The 16,236-nt window shown below is 42.8% G+C and overlaps 1 protein-coding gene across 1 annotated transcript; it reads right to left on the reverse strand.

Annotated features, from left to right (window-relative positions):
• Positions 1 to 272: 272 nt before the first annotated feature.
• Positions 273 to 15,889, reverse strand: rac3a (Rac family small GTPase 3a). The gene is made up of 6 exons (XM_030057161.1): positions 15,722 to 15,889; positions 12,415 to 12,486; positions 11,906 to 12,023; positions 6,620 to 6,682; positions 4,841 to 5,000; positions 273 to 2,794 (listed from the first exon to the last, which is right to left on the reverse strand). The coding sequence occupies exons 1-6, from the start codon at positions 15,754 to 15,756 to the stop codon at positions 2,664 to 2,666; spliced, it is 579 nt and encodes a 192-aa protein (XP_029913021.1). The 5' UTR covers positions 15,757 to 15,889; the 3' UTR covers positions 273 to 2,663.
• Positions 15,890 to 16,236: the final 347 nt, after the last annotated feature.

Here is a 16,236-nt window from a genome sequence, read left to right on the forward strand (position 1 = left end):
ACATGCATAATATTACAAAAATATTGATTAATCCCCTCTTGTAATGTAGAACCTCCAGGAGAACTACAAATGTTTCAGTGGTGTGCTTATAATCTCTGCATGTTTTTATCATTACAATAATGTAGTTTTCCTTTTTTAACATATAAGTAAATAATGAATACTGGCATATTAATCAGTTGTACAATTTTCATGTGTAAACATCAAAGGAAATACCAATAAAAATGTTCATATGTTACTTGATAAATCAAGCCCAATATGTGGAAAAAAGTGGCTTCTTTTGGTACATTCAAACATATCTTTAATGTACTTTTATGCATGTTTAGTGAGTTTTTGGCAACATTACAACAGGTACTCCAAACAAACCATTCCCTTTAGATGTTAAATGCATCTTTGTGTATATCTGTTAACACATTTTTCTTGCTGTTCAAGTGGATTAGGCTATTGCAGGTGTGATTAAAATACATAGGATAAGCATATGGAGTTAAAGAAAATGAAAAATAAACTCACGCAAAACCCCTCAGTCACTTGTCATACTTTCTTTCACTGAATCTCTCCCACTGCCTCACACATATCCACATGCAAACAGTAATACAGTTATACACACACACACACAGGACACACACACACACACACACATGCATTCATGCACAGTAGAAATGCTTAAAAGAACCACACAATCCTTCATAGCTGTATATGCATGCCCTCTAGGGGGAACCTGTCAAGGAGGGTTTGCCTGGGTCCTGTGAGTTTTTCACATTTGGCATGGTAGTTCCACAAAACACACTTCACAAATGGCACATTGTCAACCTTTGTTTTTTTTTTTTTTTCTTCCTGTCAGCAAGCATCACATGTAGTGATATAAGCAGATTCTACATTTAAGCATGAGCCACAAGAAACATGGAAGATCTTTAAGGTCTGTTATGTACAAAACTGGCATGTTAGAAGTGACTGTGCTTCCTGGTCCCTAAACCTGTGTTCCTATCGCTGCACGGCACACACAGGAAGTCTCTGAGGATGGCAGTCAGGCTTCATCAATAATACACACAGATGTGACCAGCTTGTTTGGTAAGGGTGGGGAGGGGTATGTGTGTGTGTGTGTGAAGTGCTGAGTGTGCTCAAAGGAATAAGCTAAGTTTTTGATTGATTGTCCCATTAGTCAATGTAATCATTAATAATATAGACAACAAAATAATCTGTGTGTATGACTATGTTTGGTAGTCTTGCCTAGATTTGTGAAATTTACACAAGGGATTATTTTCTCCGTGTCCTTAAAGGGATAGTTCACCCATTTTGAAAAGTGTGATATTGCACAATACATTATATGATGCAGTCATTTGAGCAAAACTATTGTCCGTGTGCACTGTGTAATCATATGTGCATTGAACTTTTTTTAGGTGATGTCGAGTCGTCTTTGAGTTAATTAAGGTGGTTATCTTTAAGAATGTTAACTGGGGGGAAGTCCACCTCAGAGGCAAGAGGCTAGCAGTTAGTGAAATATCTAATTTTTCAAAATAAGCCTTTAATATCAGTCAAACAACCATACATGTTAGCATGGGCCCTACTATTACAACACCGTGGATGCTCAAGTGTTAACATGGAGCACTAGAACCAATGATGTATGGGGATCTCGTGTATGATCTCAGTGTCTGTGTTGTCATCGTGCTGACCAATGGGACAGTCTCTGAAAAATGCAGTACATTCCTTCAGGCAAAATGCCAAGCGAGTTTGTTCATTTGTCTTAAATAAGAGAAAACTGTGTGCAGACAGCAGGTCAGCCTGCGGTGCTGGACAAGTGAACAAAAACTCGGTCTTTCACATTTTCTCCTAACAATGCCTGGTAGTATAGCACCATATTTGTCTGATAAATAACATGTTTCGGAGCAGTGCGGCAATGTGCAAACACATGGCTGCTTTATGTGTTTCCACGATGCAAGGAAAAACTGAACTCCAGGTCCACCGTGTGACCTCACCGATGGGCTCCTCGCCTGTGAAGCCCCCGGGTCCGGTTCGGGTTTTCATGTGGAATGTCATGTTAGCTGTAACAGGATTGGTCCATGGTATGTTTCATTCTAGAGTGATGAACTACGAGGGAGCTATTCACAAAGCATATTCACATTACCACATCGTCTAACTCTGTAGGTAATTGAAGAAAAAAAACAAACAAACAGACAACTGCAAAATAACAAGCCATGTCCATAACCCCACCAACACCAGGTTGCATGTATGTGTGAAAGGAGAATCCACCTTTGTCCTGCTCCTTGTGTCTGTGTGTTTGACATGACAGAAACTGGGTTTTCAACAGGACAGTGCAAAACATTTTTTTGCGTATCCACCGAGAACGGAGTAAAATCCCCTTCTCATCTCTGTGGTAACATCTAAGAGACAGACCATTTAAGTTTATCCAATTGATTTAAGGCATAATCACAATTGATCAACATACCCTTAACCGGGGCTTAATTCTTAAATTGTGCCTTCTTCAACACACCGGCTGAGGTCTTGAGCCTCACTTTAGGCCAGATAAGATTACCCTTTTCTGTACAGACAGTGGATTGCTGTTGTGTTTCAAAGCAGTTCCCATTTGGCAGTACCCTATTCCTAATGCGTGAGCAACCAAAGTAACCGCATTCCCGTTGGTTTCTCTTCATCTCCACGCTGGTCCCCCCTCAGAACACTGTGCACTTTTTACCCCTCTTTTTGACAGGCGGAGGGCAAAGGACAGCTCGGATGGCCTCGTCAAAAACCGTCTTGAGTCCTCGCTGGGTCAGAGCAGAGCACTCCAGATACTTCACTGCACCTGCAGGGGGAAACACTGATGGGTCAGGATTTGAGCTAGGGCACAGAAAACATCTTGTAATTGTTCCATTCTGAATAGAAACCTTTTTTTATTAATGTTGCATTTCTGTTCAAGCCACAAAGTAACCAATTACACTGCAAAAAGTCCAAATCTTACCAAGATTATTTGTCTTATTTCAAGTAAAAATGTCTTATTTCTAGTCAAAATATCTCATTACACTTAAAATAAGACATGATCAGCTCAGAAATTTCTTGTCTTTGGACAATTTTCACTTGTTTCAAGTAGATTTTCACCTGAAACAAGTGAAAATCTACTTGAAACAAGTGAAAATTTATTTGAAACAAGAAACAAATTTTGCCAATGGAACAAGCAAATTTTTACTTGTTCACTTGTGTCACAAGTAAAAATTTGCTTGTTCCATTGGCAAAATTTGTTTCTTATTTCAAGCTAATTTTCACTTGTTTCAAGTAAATTTTCACTTGAAACAAGTGAAAATTGTCTAAAGACAAGTAATTTCTGAGCTGATCATGTCTTATTTTAAGTGTAATGAGATATTTTGACTAGAAATAAGACATTTTTACTTGAAATAAGACAAATAATCTTGGTAAGATTTGGACTTTTTGCAGTGTAGGAGTGACATAACATTCTCAAAAGTGTCTATTCTTAAAGGAACAGTGCACCCAAAATGAAAATTCTAGCACACTGACTATCTTCTCATCACTTAAAGGACCATACCAGTGATTTTGCAGGTTTAGTGTAATATCTACGAAATGTTTAAACATAATGTTTCTGCTAATCTTTTCCCAAAGCAAGCAGTCATATTTTAGAACTGCCATATCATTTCCCTCCCTTTTATCCAGCCATTGCTTTATATTTATTCCACTACAATATGAAAATGAACTTTCAGAGACTTCAAACTTTCTTCACTCCAGTATTCCATCACCGTAATAAAGTCATCCACATTAGTTTTCCTTAAAAGCAGCAGCACTGTTGGGTTTTGCTGACTTGAAATTGGGTGGAGTGATACGGTCTCTCTGCTGGAAAATAGTCCTGGGGAAACATTTGCTTTACACAGACAATTATCCATGCTTCATGATGGGCAACACCTTGGCTAGCTTAACCTAGAAGCACAACATTATAAATATCATTTTTACCCATCAAAAGTTCAAATTTGACCATGGAGGGATGTTGATTGTATGTTGTGAAGTCTTTATTGCCCAGGAAGATTTGTAATGGACTGTTGTAAAATGCGGGTGAATTGTACAACAGTAACTGGGCCAGACATTCAAAATCACTGGTCTGGTCCTTCAATAACGAAGTGCACCAATGGGACAATTTCCCACAAACATTACAGTACAAACACATCAATCACAGCAGGCCTGGTTGTTCAGCATTCCAAAAAGAACTTAAAATGTGAGGTGATGTGACCATTCATACTTTCAACAATGAAGGGTCACTGAGATAAATATAATGAAATAAATAAAAACAGTGGGATCATTACATCCACATAGCACACATGACTACTTCATAGTATACAATATAGCCACATTCTCTAAGTTGTTATTACTATAGTTATGGTAGACTGGTCCCTTCATTCACTCCCATGAGTAAATGCCATCCACCTGGCATGCTGACCCCATAACACACACACACACACACACACACACACACCAGAAGCATCTCTCTAAGGAACAGTGTTGGCACAGCTGCTTTGAACGGCTAGTTGAAAATAGGTGAACTACAGCAACTCTACACTCAGCAGAAATACACAGTAGCTTAGTTAACTAAAGTTACAACTACTTTGTTAAAGTCTCCATGAAATGACCTCACATGAGGCTCTTAATAGTGGCATCATCCTGCACTTAAAATGTGAACCAATAAAACCTTCACAAATCTTTAAACATCCCCTCTCCTCCACCTGTCCCTTCAAATCAAACTGAGTTTCTCTCCCAAACTGACATCCTGTTGGGTGAGGGCAGAGAGGTCCTGCTGCTGAGTGTGTGGCCGAGTCCTCGGGGCACCAGGGGCTGCACAGGCTCTACCTACCGATCTCCCGTGCCATGGCCAGGCCCTGGGGGTAGGTGATGGGCGACAGCTTCTTGTCTCTCAGCCGCTCAATGGTGTCTTTGTCGTCCCGCAGGTCCAGCTTGGTGCCCACCAGGATGATGGGTGTGTTTGGGCAGTGATGGCGGACCTCCGGGTACCACTGCAGAGTTCAGCATAGAGGTCAAAGGTCAAAGGCAAGCCAAGAATGCAGTCAGACGCCTGTTGATATCTGCTGATGCTGACATATCTACAGTGAAAAACGTTATATTAAACTTAATGAAGCAATGCGCATTGTTATAATTATTCATGTTTTTTTGCTGTTCAATTATAGTCCAGTCATTTTATGAAAAAACCTAGGACAAATTGCAAGAGAAGCAAACTCAGCTGATTCTGTATCCTCAGTTTGTCCTGAGTGAGGGGAAAAAAGTCCCAAGAAATCCCATTGGTGGAAGGTTTTGAAAATCACCTATTTATGACCACATATTACCAAAAAATATGTAGTAACCTTTTAATTCAAGGTTACTATATAACAGTGAATTAAAAGGTTACTATATATATAGTAACCTTTTAATGTACTGTTTAAATGTCTCTTCTGGCATTTATTCCTTATATTCCTTATTAGCGCATATGAAATCAGATAATGTGTGATATGCATGTGTAAACAGAATAATTCAAAGAACTTGTAATAGACTTTTTTTCTTGTCTTTGTGTGTGTAATCATCTTGTGAATTTTTATAGTGATATCTGAAAGTCAAATGTTGAACCCCTTTCCCCTGTGTGTTAAAAACAGTGTTTTTTGGCAATATGTGGTCATAAATAGGTGATTTTCAAAACTTTCCACCAATGGGATTCCTTGGGACTTTTTTTCCCTCACTCAGGACAAACTGAGGATACAAAATCAGTTGAGTTTGCTTCTCTTGCAATTTGTCCTAGGTTGACCCCAATTTTGGCCTAAAATTGCAGGACTATTAAGCCTTTTTAAGTTTGTATGTATTTACTCATGGAGACAATGGGTATTACTTAGTACAGAGGTAAATTCGTAGTAAATTCGGTGGCATTTTTTTTCAGTTCCACAGTGCACCAATTTGTGCCCACAAAATATTCAATCAAGATCACAAATCCTGACTTCTGCATGTGATTTACTTATTTTGAACTCTCAATTTGCTGTGTTGAGCTGTCAAACAAACAAAATTGTGCTCAAATTTTGCATAATTTGTTCTCTCATCTGAAGAAAATGTGCCTACAGTGCCAGAGACGGGAGCCCTGCTAGGAGGTTACTGCGTCCAGGTTGGCCAAAAAGTCATAATATATTATACGATTTAATATGAATTTGAATCATAATAATTCACAATACATTCAAAATTCACATACCGTCCTATAAACTGTGCACATCCATCTACATCTACAGCCTTGCAGTTGGTTTACACTGAATTCAATGACGTGATCCAAATCAGTGAACTGATGCCAGGCGAGGGTACACATTGCACATTGTTTTTTGCACATTGGTGCACATTGTTTTTTGCACATTGGGTACTTAGATCTTTAGATCTCTAGTGTCATCTTTTATTCTTTATTTTTTATTTATTTAATCATGTAATCTGTGGATACTGCTGAAAACTGTGAATTTCCTTCGGGATGAATAAAGTATCTATCTATCTATCTATCTATCAATGTAACTAAAACCTGGCACAGTTTTATGAATTTCGTGTGCACAACATTTTTAGTTCCTATTGTTATTTTGAAATTGATCATGTATAGAGACAGAGGTGTGACTCACACCTTGGCTCTGACGTTCTCAAAGGAGGCGGGGCTCACCAGAGAGAAGCATATCAGGAAGACATCCTGGACAAAGACAGAAAATCCAACATTAAAACAGTAAACCTGAACAAAAAACTAATTCTGAGATAGCCATGCAAAAATCCCAGAGAGGCTTTTAGAATCCTCAGGACAACAGAATTCTTTTCACCCATAGCAACGAACACCATCTGTGACCTTCATTCAGTGGACGCAGTGCTGATGTGGTGAAAAGCAACCGACAAAAACAACTTCACGTAGCAAGTTAAGTGTGAACTGGAGGGTCCATTCCTTAGAAAGCCGCTGGACTTCCTGTGAGCGGAGCCTCATTGACATTCTGAGCAGGTAGAGATACAATCTGTGGCAGACAGCCTGGTGAGAGCTGCCAGTCAGGGCTCCACAATGAGCCGGTATGGAACCTCAGTTGCACAAAAACACCTTTAAAACACTGAATCTGGCTGTAGGTACTAGTGAGCCTGCTGTGTAAATTGAAACATAAAGCTCTAAACTTGGAACTATCCTGGCATCTCTAGATTTCTAGCTGCAACAGTCGACTGGCTGGCCTGCCTGTCTGTTGGTCCCAAAGCTGAAGGATGCAATACTGATTGCTACCTATGTCCATGAATCATGGAGCCTTGTTGTGTTGCATGCTTGCTTCAACCTCACACAAACCCATAATAGTGATTGTGCTGGTTAAAACAAGAAGAAGGTGATACTGTATGGATGCTCCAAATGCTAACTGAGGCCATTTGGGGCTGTAAAAATTCTGCGTCATACCATCAAAATCAAAACTTTTTTTTATTTAACAGTTTGAGTGGATTAAGGCGGTTGTTTTTCAGAATGTTAGCTGGGGGGAAGTTCACTTTAATGGCAGGAGGCTAACAGTTAGCATCTGGCGCATCCAGCCAGACTGCAAAAAGTCAAAATCTTACCAAGATTATTTGTCTTATTTCAAGTCAAAAATGTCTTATTTCTAGTCAGAATATCTCATTACACTTAAAATAAGACATGATCACCTCAGAAGTAACTTGTTTTAAGACAACTGTCTCTTGTTTCAAGTGAAAATTTGCTTGAAACAAGTGAAAATTTGCTTGTTTCATTAGCAAACTTTGTCTCTTGTTTCTAGATAATTTTCACTCATTTCAAGTGAATTTTCACTTTTTCCACTGGCAAATTTTGCCAATGAAACAAGCAAATTTTCACTTGTTTCAAGCAAATTTTCACTTGAAACAAGAGACAATTGTCTAAAAACAAGTGACTTCTGAGGTGATCATGTCTTATTTTAAGTGTAATGAGATATTTTGACTAGGAATAAGACATTTTTGACTTGAAATAAGACAAATATTCTTGGTAGGATTTTGAGTTTTTGCAGTGCAGTAGTTTTTTTACATACAATAAAATACTGGTGGAGATATTTTCCTCCACTACTGTATAAATTTAACTGCTGTTTGTGAGGGAGCCTCCTCATTCATTTCCTGTGTGACAGCAGGAGGCGTCACTCGGATGTCATCGCAAGCTAGTTCCTGCTGGCAGGCGAGATAGTGACAACAGAACACTTGAAAACAGGAAACTCCGAGAAGTAATGAAGCCAAGCCAGGGAGGCCTGGGACAGAGGCTCTGCCTGGGACAGAGGCTCTGCCTGGGACAGAGGGTGTGCCTGGGACAGAGGGTGTGCCTGGGACAGAGGCTCTGCCTGGGACAGAGGGTGTGCCTGGGACAGAGGCTCTGCCTGGGACAGAGGCTCTGCCTGGGACAGAGGGTGTGCCTGGGACAGAGGCTCTGCCTGGGACAGAGGCTCTGCCTGGGACAGAGGGTGTACCTGGGACAGAGGCTCTGCCTGGGACAGAGGCTCTGCCTGGGACAGAGGGTGTGCCTGGGACAGAGGGTGTGCCTGGGACAGAGGCTCTGCCTGGGACAGAGGGTGTGCCTGGGACAGAGGGTGTGCCTGGGACAGAGGCTCTGCCTGGGACAGAGGGTGTGCCTGGGACAGAGGGTGTGCCTGGGACAGAGGCTCTGCCTGGGACAGAGGGTGTGCCTGGGACAGAGGGTGTGCCTGGGGCAGAGGCTCTGCCTGGGACAGAGGCTCTGCCTGGGACAGAGGGTGTGCCTGGGACAGAGGGTGTGCCTGGGACAGAGGGTGTGCCTGGGACAGAGGCTCTGCCTGGGACAGAGGGTGTGCCTGGGACAGAGGCTCTGCCTGGGACAGAGGCTCTGCCTGGGACAGAGGGTGTGCCTGGGACAGAGGCTCTGCCTGGGACAGAGGGTGTGCCTGGGGCAGAGGCTCTGCCTGGGACAGAGGGTGTGCCTGGGACAGAGGCTCTGCCTGGGACAGAGGGTGTGCCTGGGACAGAGGGTGTGCCTGGGACAGAGGCTCTGCCTGGGACAGAGGCTCTGCCTGGGACAGAGGGTGTGCCTGGGACAGAGGCTCTGCCTGGGACAGAGGGTGTGCCTGGGACAGAGGCGCTGCCTGGGACAGAGGCTCTGCCTGGGACAGAGGCTCGGCCTGGGACAGAGGCTCGGCCTGGGACAGAGGCTCGGCCTGGGACAGAGGCTCGGCCTGGGACAGAGGCTCTGCCTGGGACAGAGGGTGTGCCTGGGACAGAGGCTCTGCCTGGGACAGAGGCTCTGCCTGGGACAGAGGGTGTGCCTGGGACAGAGGGTCTGCCTGGGACAGAGGCTCTGCCTGGGACAGAGGGTGTGCCTGGGACAGAGGGTGTGCCTGGGACAGAGGCTCTGCCTGGGACAGAGGCTCTGCCTGGGACAGAGGGTGTGCCTGGGACAGAGGGTGTGCCTGGGGCAGAGGCTCTGCCTGGGACAGAGGCTCTGCCTGGGACAGAGGGTGTGCCTGGGACAGAGGCTTTGCCTGGGACAGAGGCTCTGCCTGGGACAGAGGGTGTGCCTGGGACAGAGGCTCTGCCTGGGACAGAGGCTCTGCCTGGGACAGAGGCTCTGCCTGGGACAGAGGCTCTGCCTGGGACAGAGGGTCTGCCTGGGACAGAGGGTGTGCCTGGGACAGAGGGTGTGCCTGCTGCAGAAGACAGGATTTCAGCTTTAGGGTGACCTTATTTACTTGGTGGCCATTTTGAAAACTCAGGGTGGGAAACTCTAACAGAGACTACAGAGAAGCCCGATGCCTCATCTTTAAACCACTTCCATGTTCACTGCAAGAAATATAGCATCTGTTTTCCACAGGCCACAGGACTTCCCAAAGTTTTAAATTTGACTTGATCTTTTTCAGACAGAAACATCAGAGGAGAGTTTGTTGTAGACTTGCTGTGTTCCAGCGTGTGGGCGCTCCCTGCTGCAGACGCTGCGAGGCACAAAAAGGCTGACTGTGTCCATGTGAGAGACAGGACACGTACTCTGTTTTCTTACCACTGGCTCCACTAACAACCAATCATCTTCCTCCAACTACCCAGTGTATTTGACTCTACCTGAGGAGTGAGTCCAGCCACACTGACGCTGAAAAACACAAGACACTAACAGGTTTGAAGAAACAGGGATATCACTTTACGCTTGGTGTCTGCAAATAAAATTTGTCATTATTTTTTTTAACACATTAGTAACACAAACTGATTAAAGGCTGGCTCTGTAGACTGATAAAACAAACTGGTTAGAGGAATAAACTGAAGTCCATCCCAAACAAACGGAGCCTTCAGTGTTAATGAAGCTCATCCGCTGCCAATTTCCATGTTTTCCTCCCTTTCTTTTGTGCTAAAGCCTTGGAATATCCACAAATGAATATGCAAAGAGGTAAAAATGCACAAAACAGCATGGTCCTGATGGATGCAGCTTGATGGCTTTTTGCAAGTGCAAATGCCCTGTGTGCTGTTTGAAAAATAAAAAAAAATCAAGATTTTTGCCTTGACTTTTTGAGGCTGTTCCCACCTGGCATTACCAACCGTCCTGAGAAATCCGATACAAGCTGACACCTCAGGTACAGGTGTAAACAGCAGCAATGTGTCCTCAATGTGTCCTGAGAGTCTCTAAAATATGTATTGACAACATGCAGGGTTTTTTCTTCCATATAAATGTCGGAGGCGGTGGCAGCTCTTAAATTTTGTGCCCCAGCAAAAGTAAACACATTCTTTCTTTCACCTAAGCGGAGAACCCGACTCTGTCAGACCCGCTGGAATAATTAAATAATTTGAGCCTGAATGTGACCGGGTCGAGCCTGTAACAGATATGAAATACATCTTCAGTGATTGACAGCTGCATTAAAATGAGGCTGGAGTGTCTCCTTTTGGGGGCACAATAAATAAATGTAATAATAATAAATGTAAGTAAGCATAGCCAATACAATTTAAAGCTCTACTAGGCAAGACTTTTATATGACTCAGTTAGCTGTCAAATCACTAAAGCAGCGCTAGATAAAGCCATCTCAGCCCAACTCATTACGATGCTGCAGGTTCACCTTTTTCATACCATTAAATTCTGGTATTGGTGTGATCACTGGTGTGGTCAATCTCCAAACTTAAGAACAAAATTCACAAGTGTCTTCTGAACAGCAGACTAGAATGTGGATACTTTACCCAAAAATTTAGAAATTATGTTTGGGTTCAGCCATATTGCTGTTATTTTAGTGAAACTTCAGTGTAAAACAAATAAAAATGACCCTGAACCTACTGCCTGTTCGGGGCAGCTTCCTGTACAGTGCTGGAGTTTACATGACAACACTGAAGGCAACACATAGGCTATTTCAGGTGGTAAATGTAAAGGATGGGGAATGAGCAAAATCTCAGGCTGGGGTCAGACTCAGACAGACAAAAAAAGAATGGCTGTCGAGTTGGGGTCAGGTTTGGTTACTGTGCTGTTGAGCCTGGCTCGGGTTTGAACAAAAACATGCGGCCTGGTCCACACTCTCCAGCTGACTCACCAGTGATGTCTGCACCTCTTCACCACCTCCACCACAGCACACACTAACAATGTATGTTTCCTTCACATTTAAAAATCTGTTATTTCCTGCTGCCACTTGCATGTCTAAAGAAGGAAAGGACAATATGTCGTTGAGTATACATGAGCCCAACATGGCACTGAATGTGGAAAAGTTTGGTATGCTTGTCACTGTGTTGAATGGGGTTGCCATCCCTCTGTTTCTGCCTTATTTAACAGGTTAGTATACCAGTCAGGTGTCAGGTGAGTATATGTCTATTGCTATCTAGCTCATATTTAATATATGAGATTGCATATTTTGAGACCAGTCACAATGACTACTAATGTGCACACTGGACAAAAACAATGTGTGTGTGTGTGTGTGTGTGTGTGTGTTACCGTCTGAGGGTAGGACAGGGGCCGGAGCCTGTCATAGTCCTCTTGTCCTGCAGTATCCCAGAGGCCCAGGTTGACTGGCTTGCCATCCACCATCACATTGGCTGAGTAGTTGTCAAAGCTGAAAGAGACACAACACACAAGAAGTCTGCATGCACATTTGCACCATTCTGGAAAAGCACACAGTAGGCAACATACATTTTAAACGCATACACATGTACATCTCAAAAAATTTGAATATTGTGTTAAAGTTCATTTTTTTCTATATTTCAAAAAGTGAAACTTTCTTATAGATTATAGACATTCATATAGACATTTTAGATTCATTACACATAATGTGAAATATATTAAGATTGTTTTGTTTTAATATGATGATTATAATCAAAAATCCAATATCTCAAAATATTTAAAAAAATTTGATAAGACCAATAAAAAAAGGATTTATAATCCAGAAATCGACCTTGTGTATGTGGTACTGTATTTGTGTAGTTGTGTGTGCAGGGTGCACTCACACGGTGGGGATGTACTCTCCAGGGAAGGCGTTGGTGGTGTAGCTGATGAGCAGACATGTCTTACCCACCGCACTGGAGACGACAGAACACATCAACACACACATACATGAATAAATACATAGAGCTTATGCATTGTCATTGACCTACCACCTGAAACCTGTTGGTCACCTGCTTTGTTTGTGATCAACAGTGATTGTGATTGGTGGTTTACAGTGCATGCAGAGTCTGCGTGTCCCCTGCCTGTAAACATGCACATGATGCATTCACTGTCACACATTATGTTGCCAGGATGCTACAGGCAGGCCTTCAGTTACACAAAGTGGCTCCTGAGTGCATGTATTTCCAGTTAGCAGTGGCACCTCGTCCCGGTGCTGGTCACTTAAAGAGTTCTACTGTCCCGGGGCTGGTCTGTGCCCTACTGGAAGAAACACTTAACACACACAGACCCTCTTGCCATATGGATCAGTCTATACACGAATACATGAATAACACACTGCATGTATCTGGGGAAATTTCCTCTGTGTTTTCATATTGCAACATATAATTGCAGAAAAAAAGACACTGCAATGTCAGTTTTTAAAAAAATATTGTGCAGCCCTATTAACTAGCAAGAAAACTGGATGTTCAGCTTGCTGGTTAACAAACTCATTTTCGTGTTAACTCATAATACAATGACTGACTCTTTGTTTGACCACTGCACCAACACTGATCAAAAAGGAAATTAACTTCCACTAAATTCAAATCAGTCAGTGTCAATGTTGAACAGCAGATGTGTGTTTGGGTTACTAATTTGAATTTGTGGGGGTTCCTAATGAATCTCACACAAAACAACATTCAAGTCATTAGTCTGCACTGTCTCACCACTCGATCTGTTTCAAAGACCAAACAGCTCATCTGGAATTAACCTGTACACGTTTTTAGAGAAAATAAGTTTGTCTGTGCTGCAATTGCAATTGAATTTTCATTTTTTATGAAAAAAAAAAAAGTAGAAACAAACAAACACACACACACACACAAAAAAATTGTGGGGCCACATGCCCCCTCAGTTCAGTTTTGCTATTATGACACACTCCAGATCCAGCCTGTGCTACTGTTTGAGTGGACTGGTCATTCATTGTAACTGCATTTTCAAGAGATGAGGGACTTCTTCATATTCTGATGTCCTGCCTGAGAAACTTGTTTGTTTGTGTAACTGTTAATGTAAAAATAGGAAAAAACAAACAAACAAAAAAAAACTATCAGGCTATTAACACACACGGCCACAGAACAAGATAGAGGGGAAAAATGGAAGTCTGAGCAGCTTATGTAAGACAAAGAAAGAAACAAACCACTGGATGACAGAGGAGAGGAAGAGTGCAGACAGATGATAATGAAGGGCTGGTATTGTAGCCCATGTATTCACAGATAGTTTTAAAAAAGCCACAGTATTTTGGGAGCAGTAACATGTCATAAGGCTGAGAGGAGACTCACTGATGATGCCGCTGAGGTGCACCTCCCCGGCTAGCAGCCTTATTCATTTGTTAAATAAACATGGTTTGAGTTTAATGATGTATGGCAGAATCATCCTTAGCAACCATATCATACATGTATATTTCAGTTTCAGAAAATGACACTTGTTAAGTGAAGTGGATTAAGGCAGTTATTTTTCAGACTCTTAGCTGGGGGGAAGTCCACCTCAATGGCAGGAGGCTAACAGTTAGCATTTGGAGCATCCAGCCAGTATCCAGCACTCAGTAACAAGGAGAGGAAGAGAGCACCACTACTGTCCTACAGAACAGCTGGAGGGAAAGAGCAGGTGTATTAAAAAAAAAATCAAAATGGGTGAACAGTCCCTTTAAAAGGCACTATCTTGGGGTGCCCTGGTTGCTCACTGGATAAGAGCATGTGTTAAGGCCTGATTGTGGCATCCTGGGTTTGAATTCGACTTCAGGCCTTTTGCTGCATATCATCCTCTCTCTGTGTCCTGCCTTTCCTGTCTCTCTCTACTGTGACAAACAAAGCAGAAATGCCAAAAAAAAAAAAATTAAAAAGGGGCTATCTCCATACATAACTAACATCAATTTGATATGACTGTGCTGAATGCCGGGGATTTGTGGCACAGATTCATGTAAGCCTTAAAAGCTGAGTAAACTCAAAAAAGCAAGAGGGTAGTCTGGCTCTAGCTTCAGATAGACCCTTACCTGTGAGATGTGAGCTCACATGGGCATCATTTTGGAGTGGCGTGGCATTTGCTATAACCTAAATGTGTCCAAATTTGATCTTTCAGTTTTTTAATCAATACAATGCAGAGCCAGTGATTTTTTAAAAAGTAAAATCCAAAACTAAATGAATAAATAAATACAAAGCAAACACTAGGAGAAAGGACCAATGTTCCCTCAAAGCTATATCCAATAATCACATTGGCCAATAATAATAATATTATATAGTCAGTCATTTCCCCATTTTGACCCTAGAAACAAAATCTATTTATAAAGCTGGTTTTGGAGGGTCTGTTTGCAAATGGAAGCAGAGAGCTTTCCATGGCTTCTGTAGAGAGTAAAGGAGCCTGACAGCCCTAACCATGCTCTGCAATGCTCTGCCATACACCTGTGTGCACTTTAAGCCAGCAAACCATAGGCTGGCCACGTCAGGCATATAGGCAGCATTAGAATTAGTATTAGTATGATTGCTGCAATCCCGCCAGGAGTGATGTGGTGGAAGGCTGCTTGGTGTATCCAGTGAAAGCAGCACAGACAGCTGTGTAGGTGTGACAACATTACATCATTAGAGAGAAAGACAAGCCCAAGAAGCAGCCTCACCGTTTGGCTGCATTTTCCCTACACCACAGGAGCCAAACTATGGCAGGAGCACGAGTGAAAAAGTGATGAATAACAGGCTTTTATTTTCAGCCTCATATGTGCTCTCACCCAGTCCTGCTCCTGATCGACCCGCCACCCACATTTCTTGACAAAAGAATTTTGTAGACCGAAAATTGTGCATTCCTGCCCTGTGCGCGCATGGATATGCACACTATCATTAAAGTATGATAAGGAGTGGCAGCGCTTCACATTCACCCCACGCTCACACACACACACACACACACACACACACACACACACACACACACACACACACACACACACACACACACACACACACACACACACGGGGGCTGGAAAAAGATCGTGGTGTTGTGAATGCCGACTCACACTCACACTCTCCAGCCCCAGCCCATCCTGCAACAATTGCCCCTCTCAGATGCGACTTGACAGAAGCCAGCAGGGGAAAACACACCAAACCAAATCACATTTGTTCGCTTGCGGCTCACCCATCGCCCACGACGACGCATTTGATGGCCTGCATTTGCGGTGAGAGCGGTGCTTCTCCAAAGGTCCAGTTCCCTGTGTGTGAGCCGGCCACCTGCCTGTGCAGCCTCTCAGCGCTAATGCTCAGCGGGCTGCTGCTGCTGCTGCTGTAGCGGCAAACCGAGCGGAGCGCCGGCTGCACACGAAGCCTTCCGGAAAAGCACGAACACATTTAAAGGGCTAACGGAGCCTGATCACCAGGGACGGAGCTAGAGAAATATTGATAGGGGGGCTGAGGGGTGGCATGGGCATTTTAGGAGGTGGCAGATAGACAGACAGGGACAGACACTCACATTGTATACATCGATGCACACTGTTTTTTTTTTTGTTGTTGTTGTTGTTTTTTTATCATCTATTTATCATCTGTTTATACTGTAAATTTGCACATTGCCCACATCTATGCACATTGTATACATTGATGCACACTGTTTTTTTGCACATTGTTTTTTGCACATTCGGTACTTAGATCTTTAGATCT

The sequence above is a fragment of the Myripristis murdjan genome, chromosome 8, assembly GCF_902150065.1.
Source record: "Myripristis murdjan chromosome 8, fMyrMur1.1, whole genome shotgun sequence".
Classification (NCBI taxonomy): domain Eukaryota; kingdom Metazoa; phylum Chordata; class Actinopteri; order Holocentriformes; family Holocentridae; genus Myripristis; species Myripristis murdjan.

What these genes read in the sequence shown, in the direction of transcription:
- rac3a (XM_030057161.1), bottom strand. Translation starts at nt 15,756, where the DNA reads ATGCAGGCCATCAAATGCGTCGTCGTGGGCGATGG. An exon ending in TTGAGAACGTCAGAGCCAAG is followed by an intron (nt 5,001 to 6,619) that starts GTGTGAGTCACA and finishes TGAACTCTGCAG; the next exon opens with TGGTACCCGGAGGTCCGCCA. An exon ending in GGCCATGGCACGGGAGATCG is followed by an intron (nt 2,795 to 4,840) that starts GTAGGTAGAGCC and finishes TTCCCCCTGCAG; the next exon opens with GTGCAGTGAAGTATCTGGAG.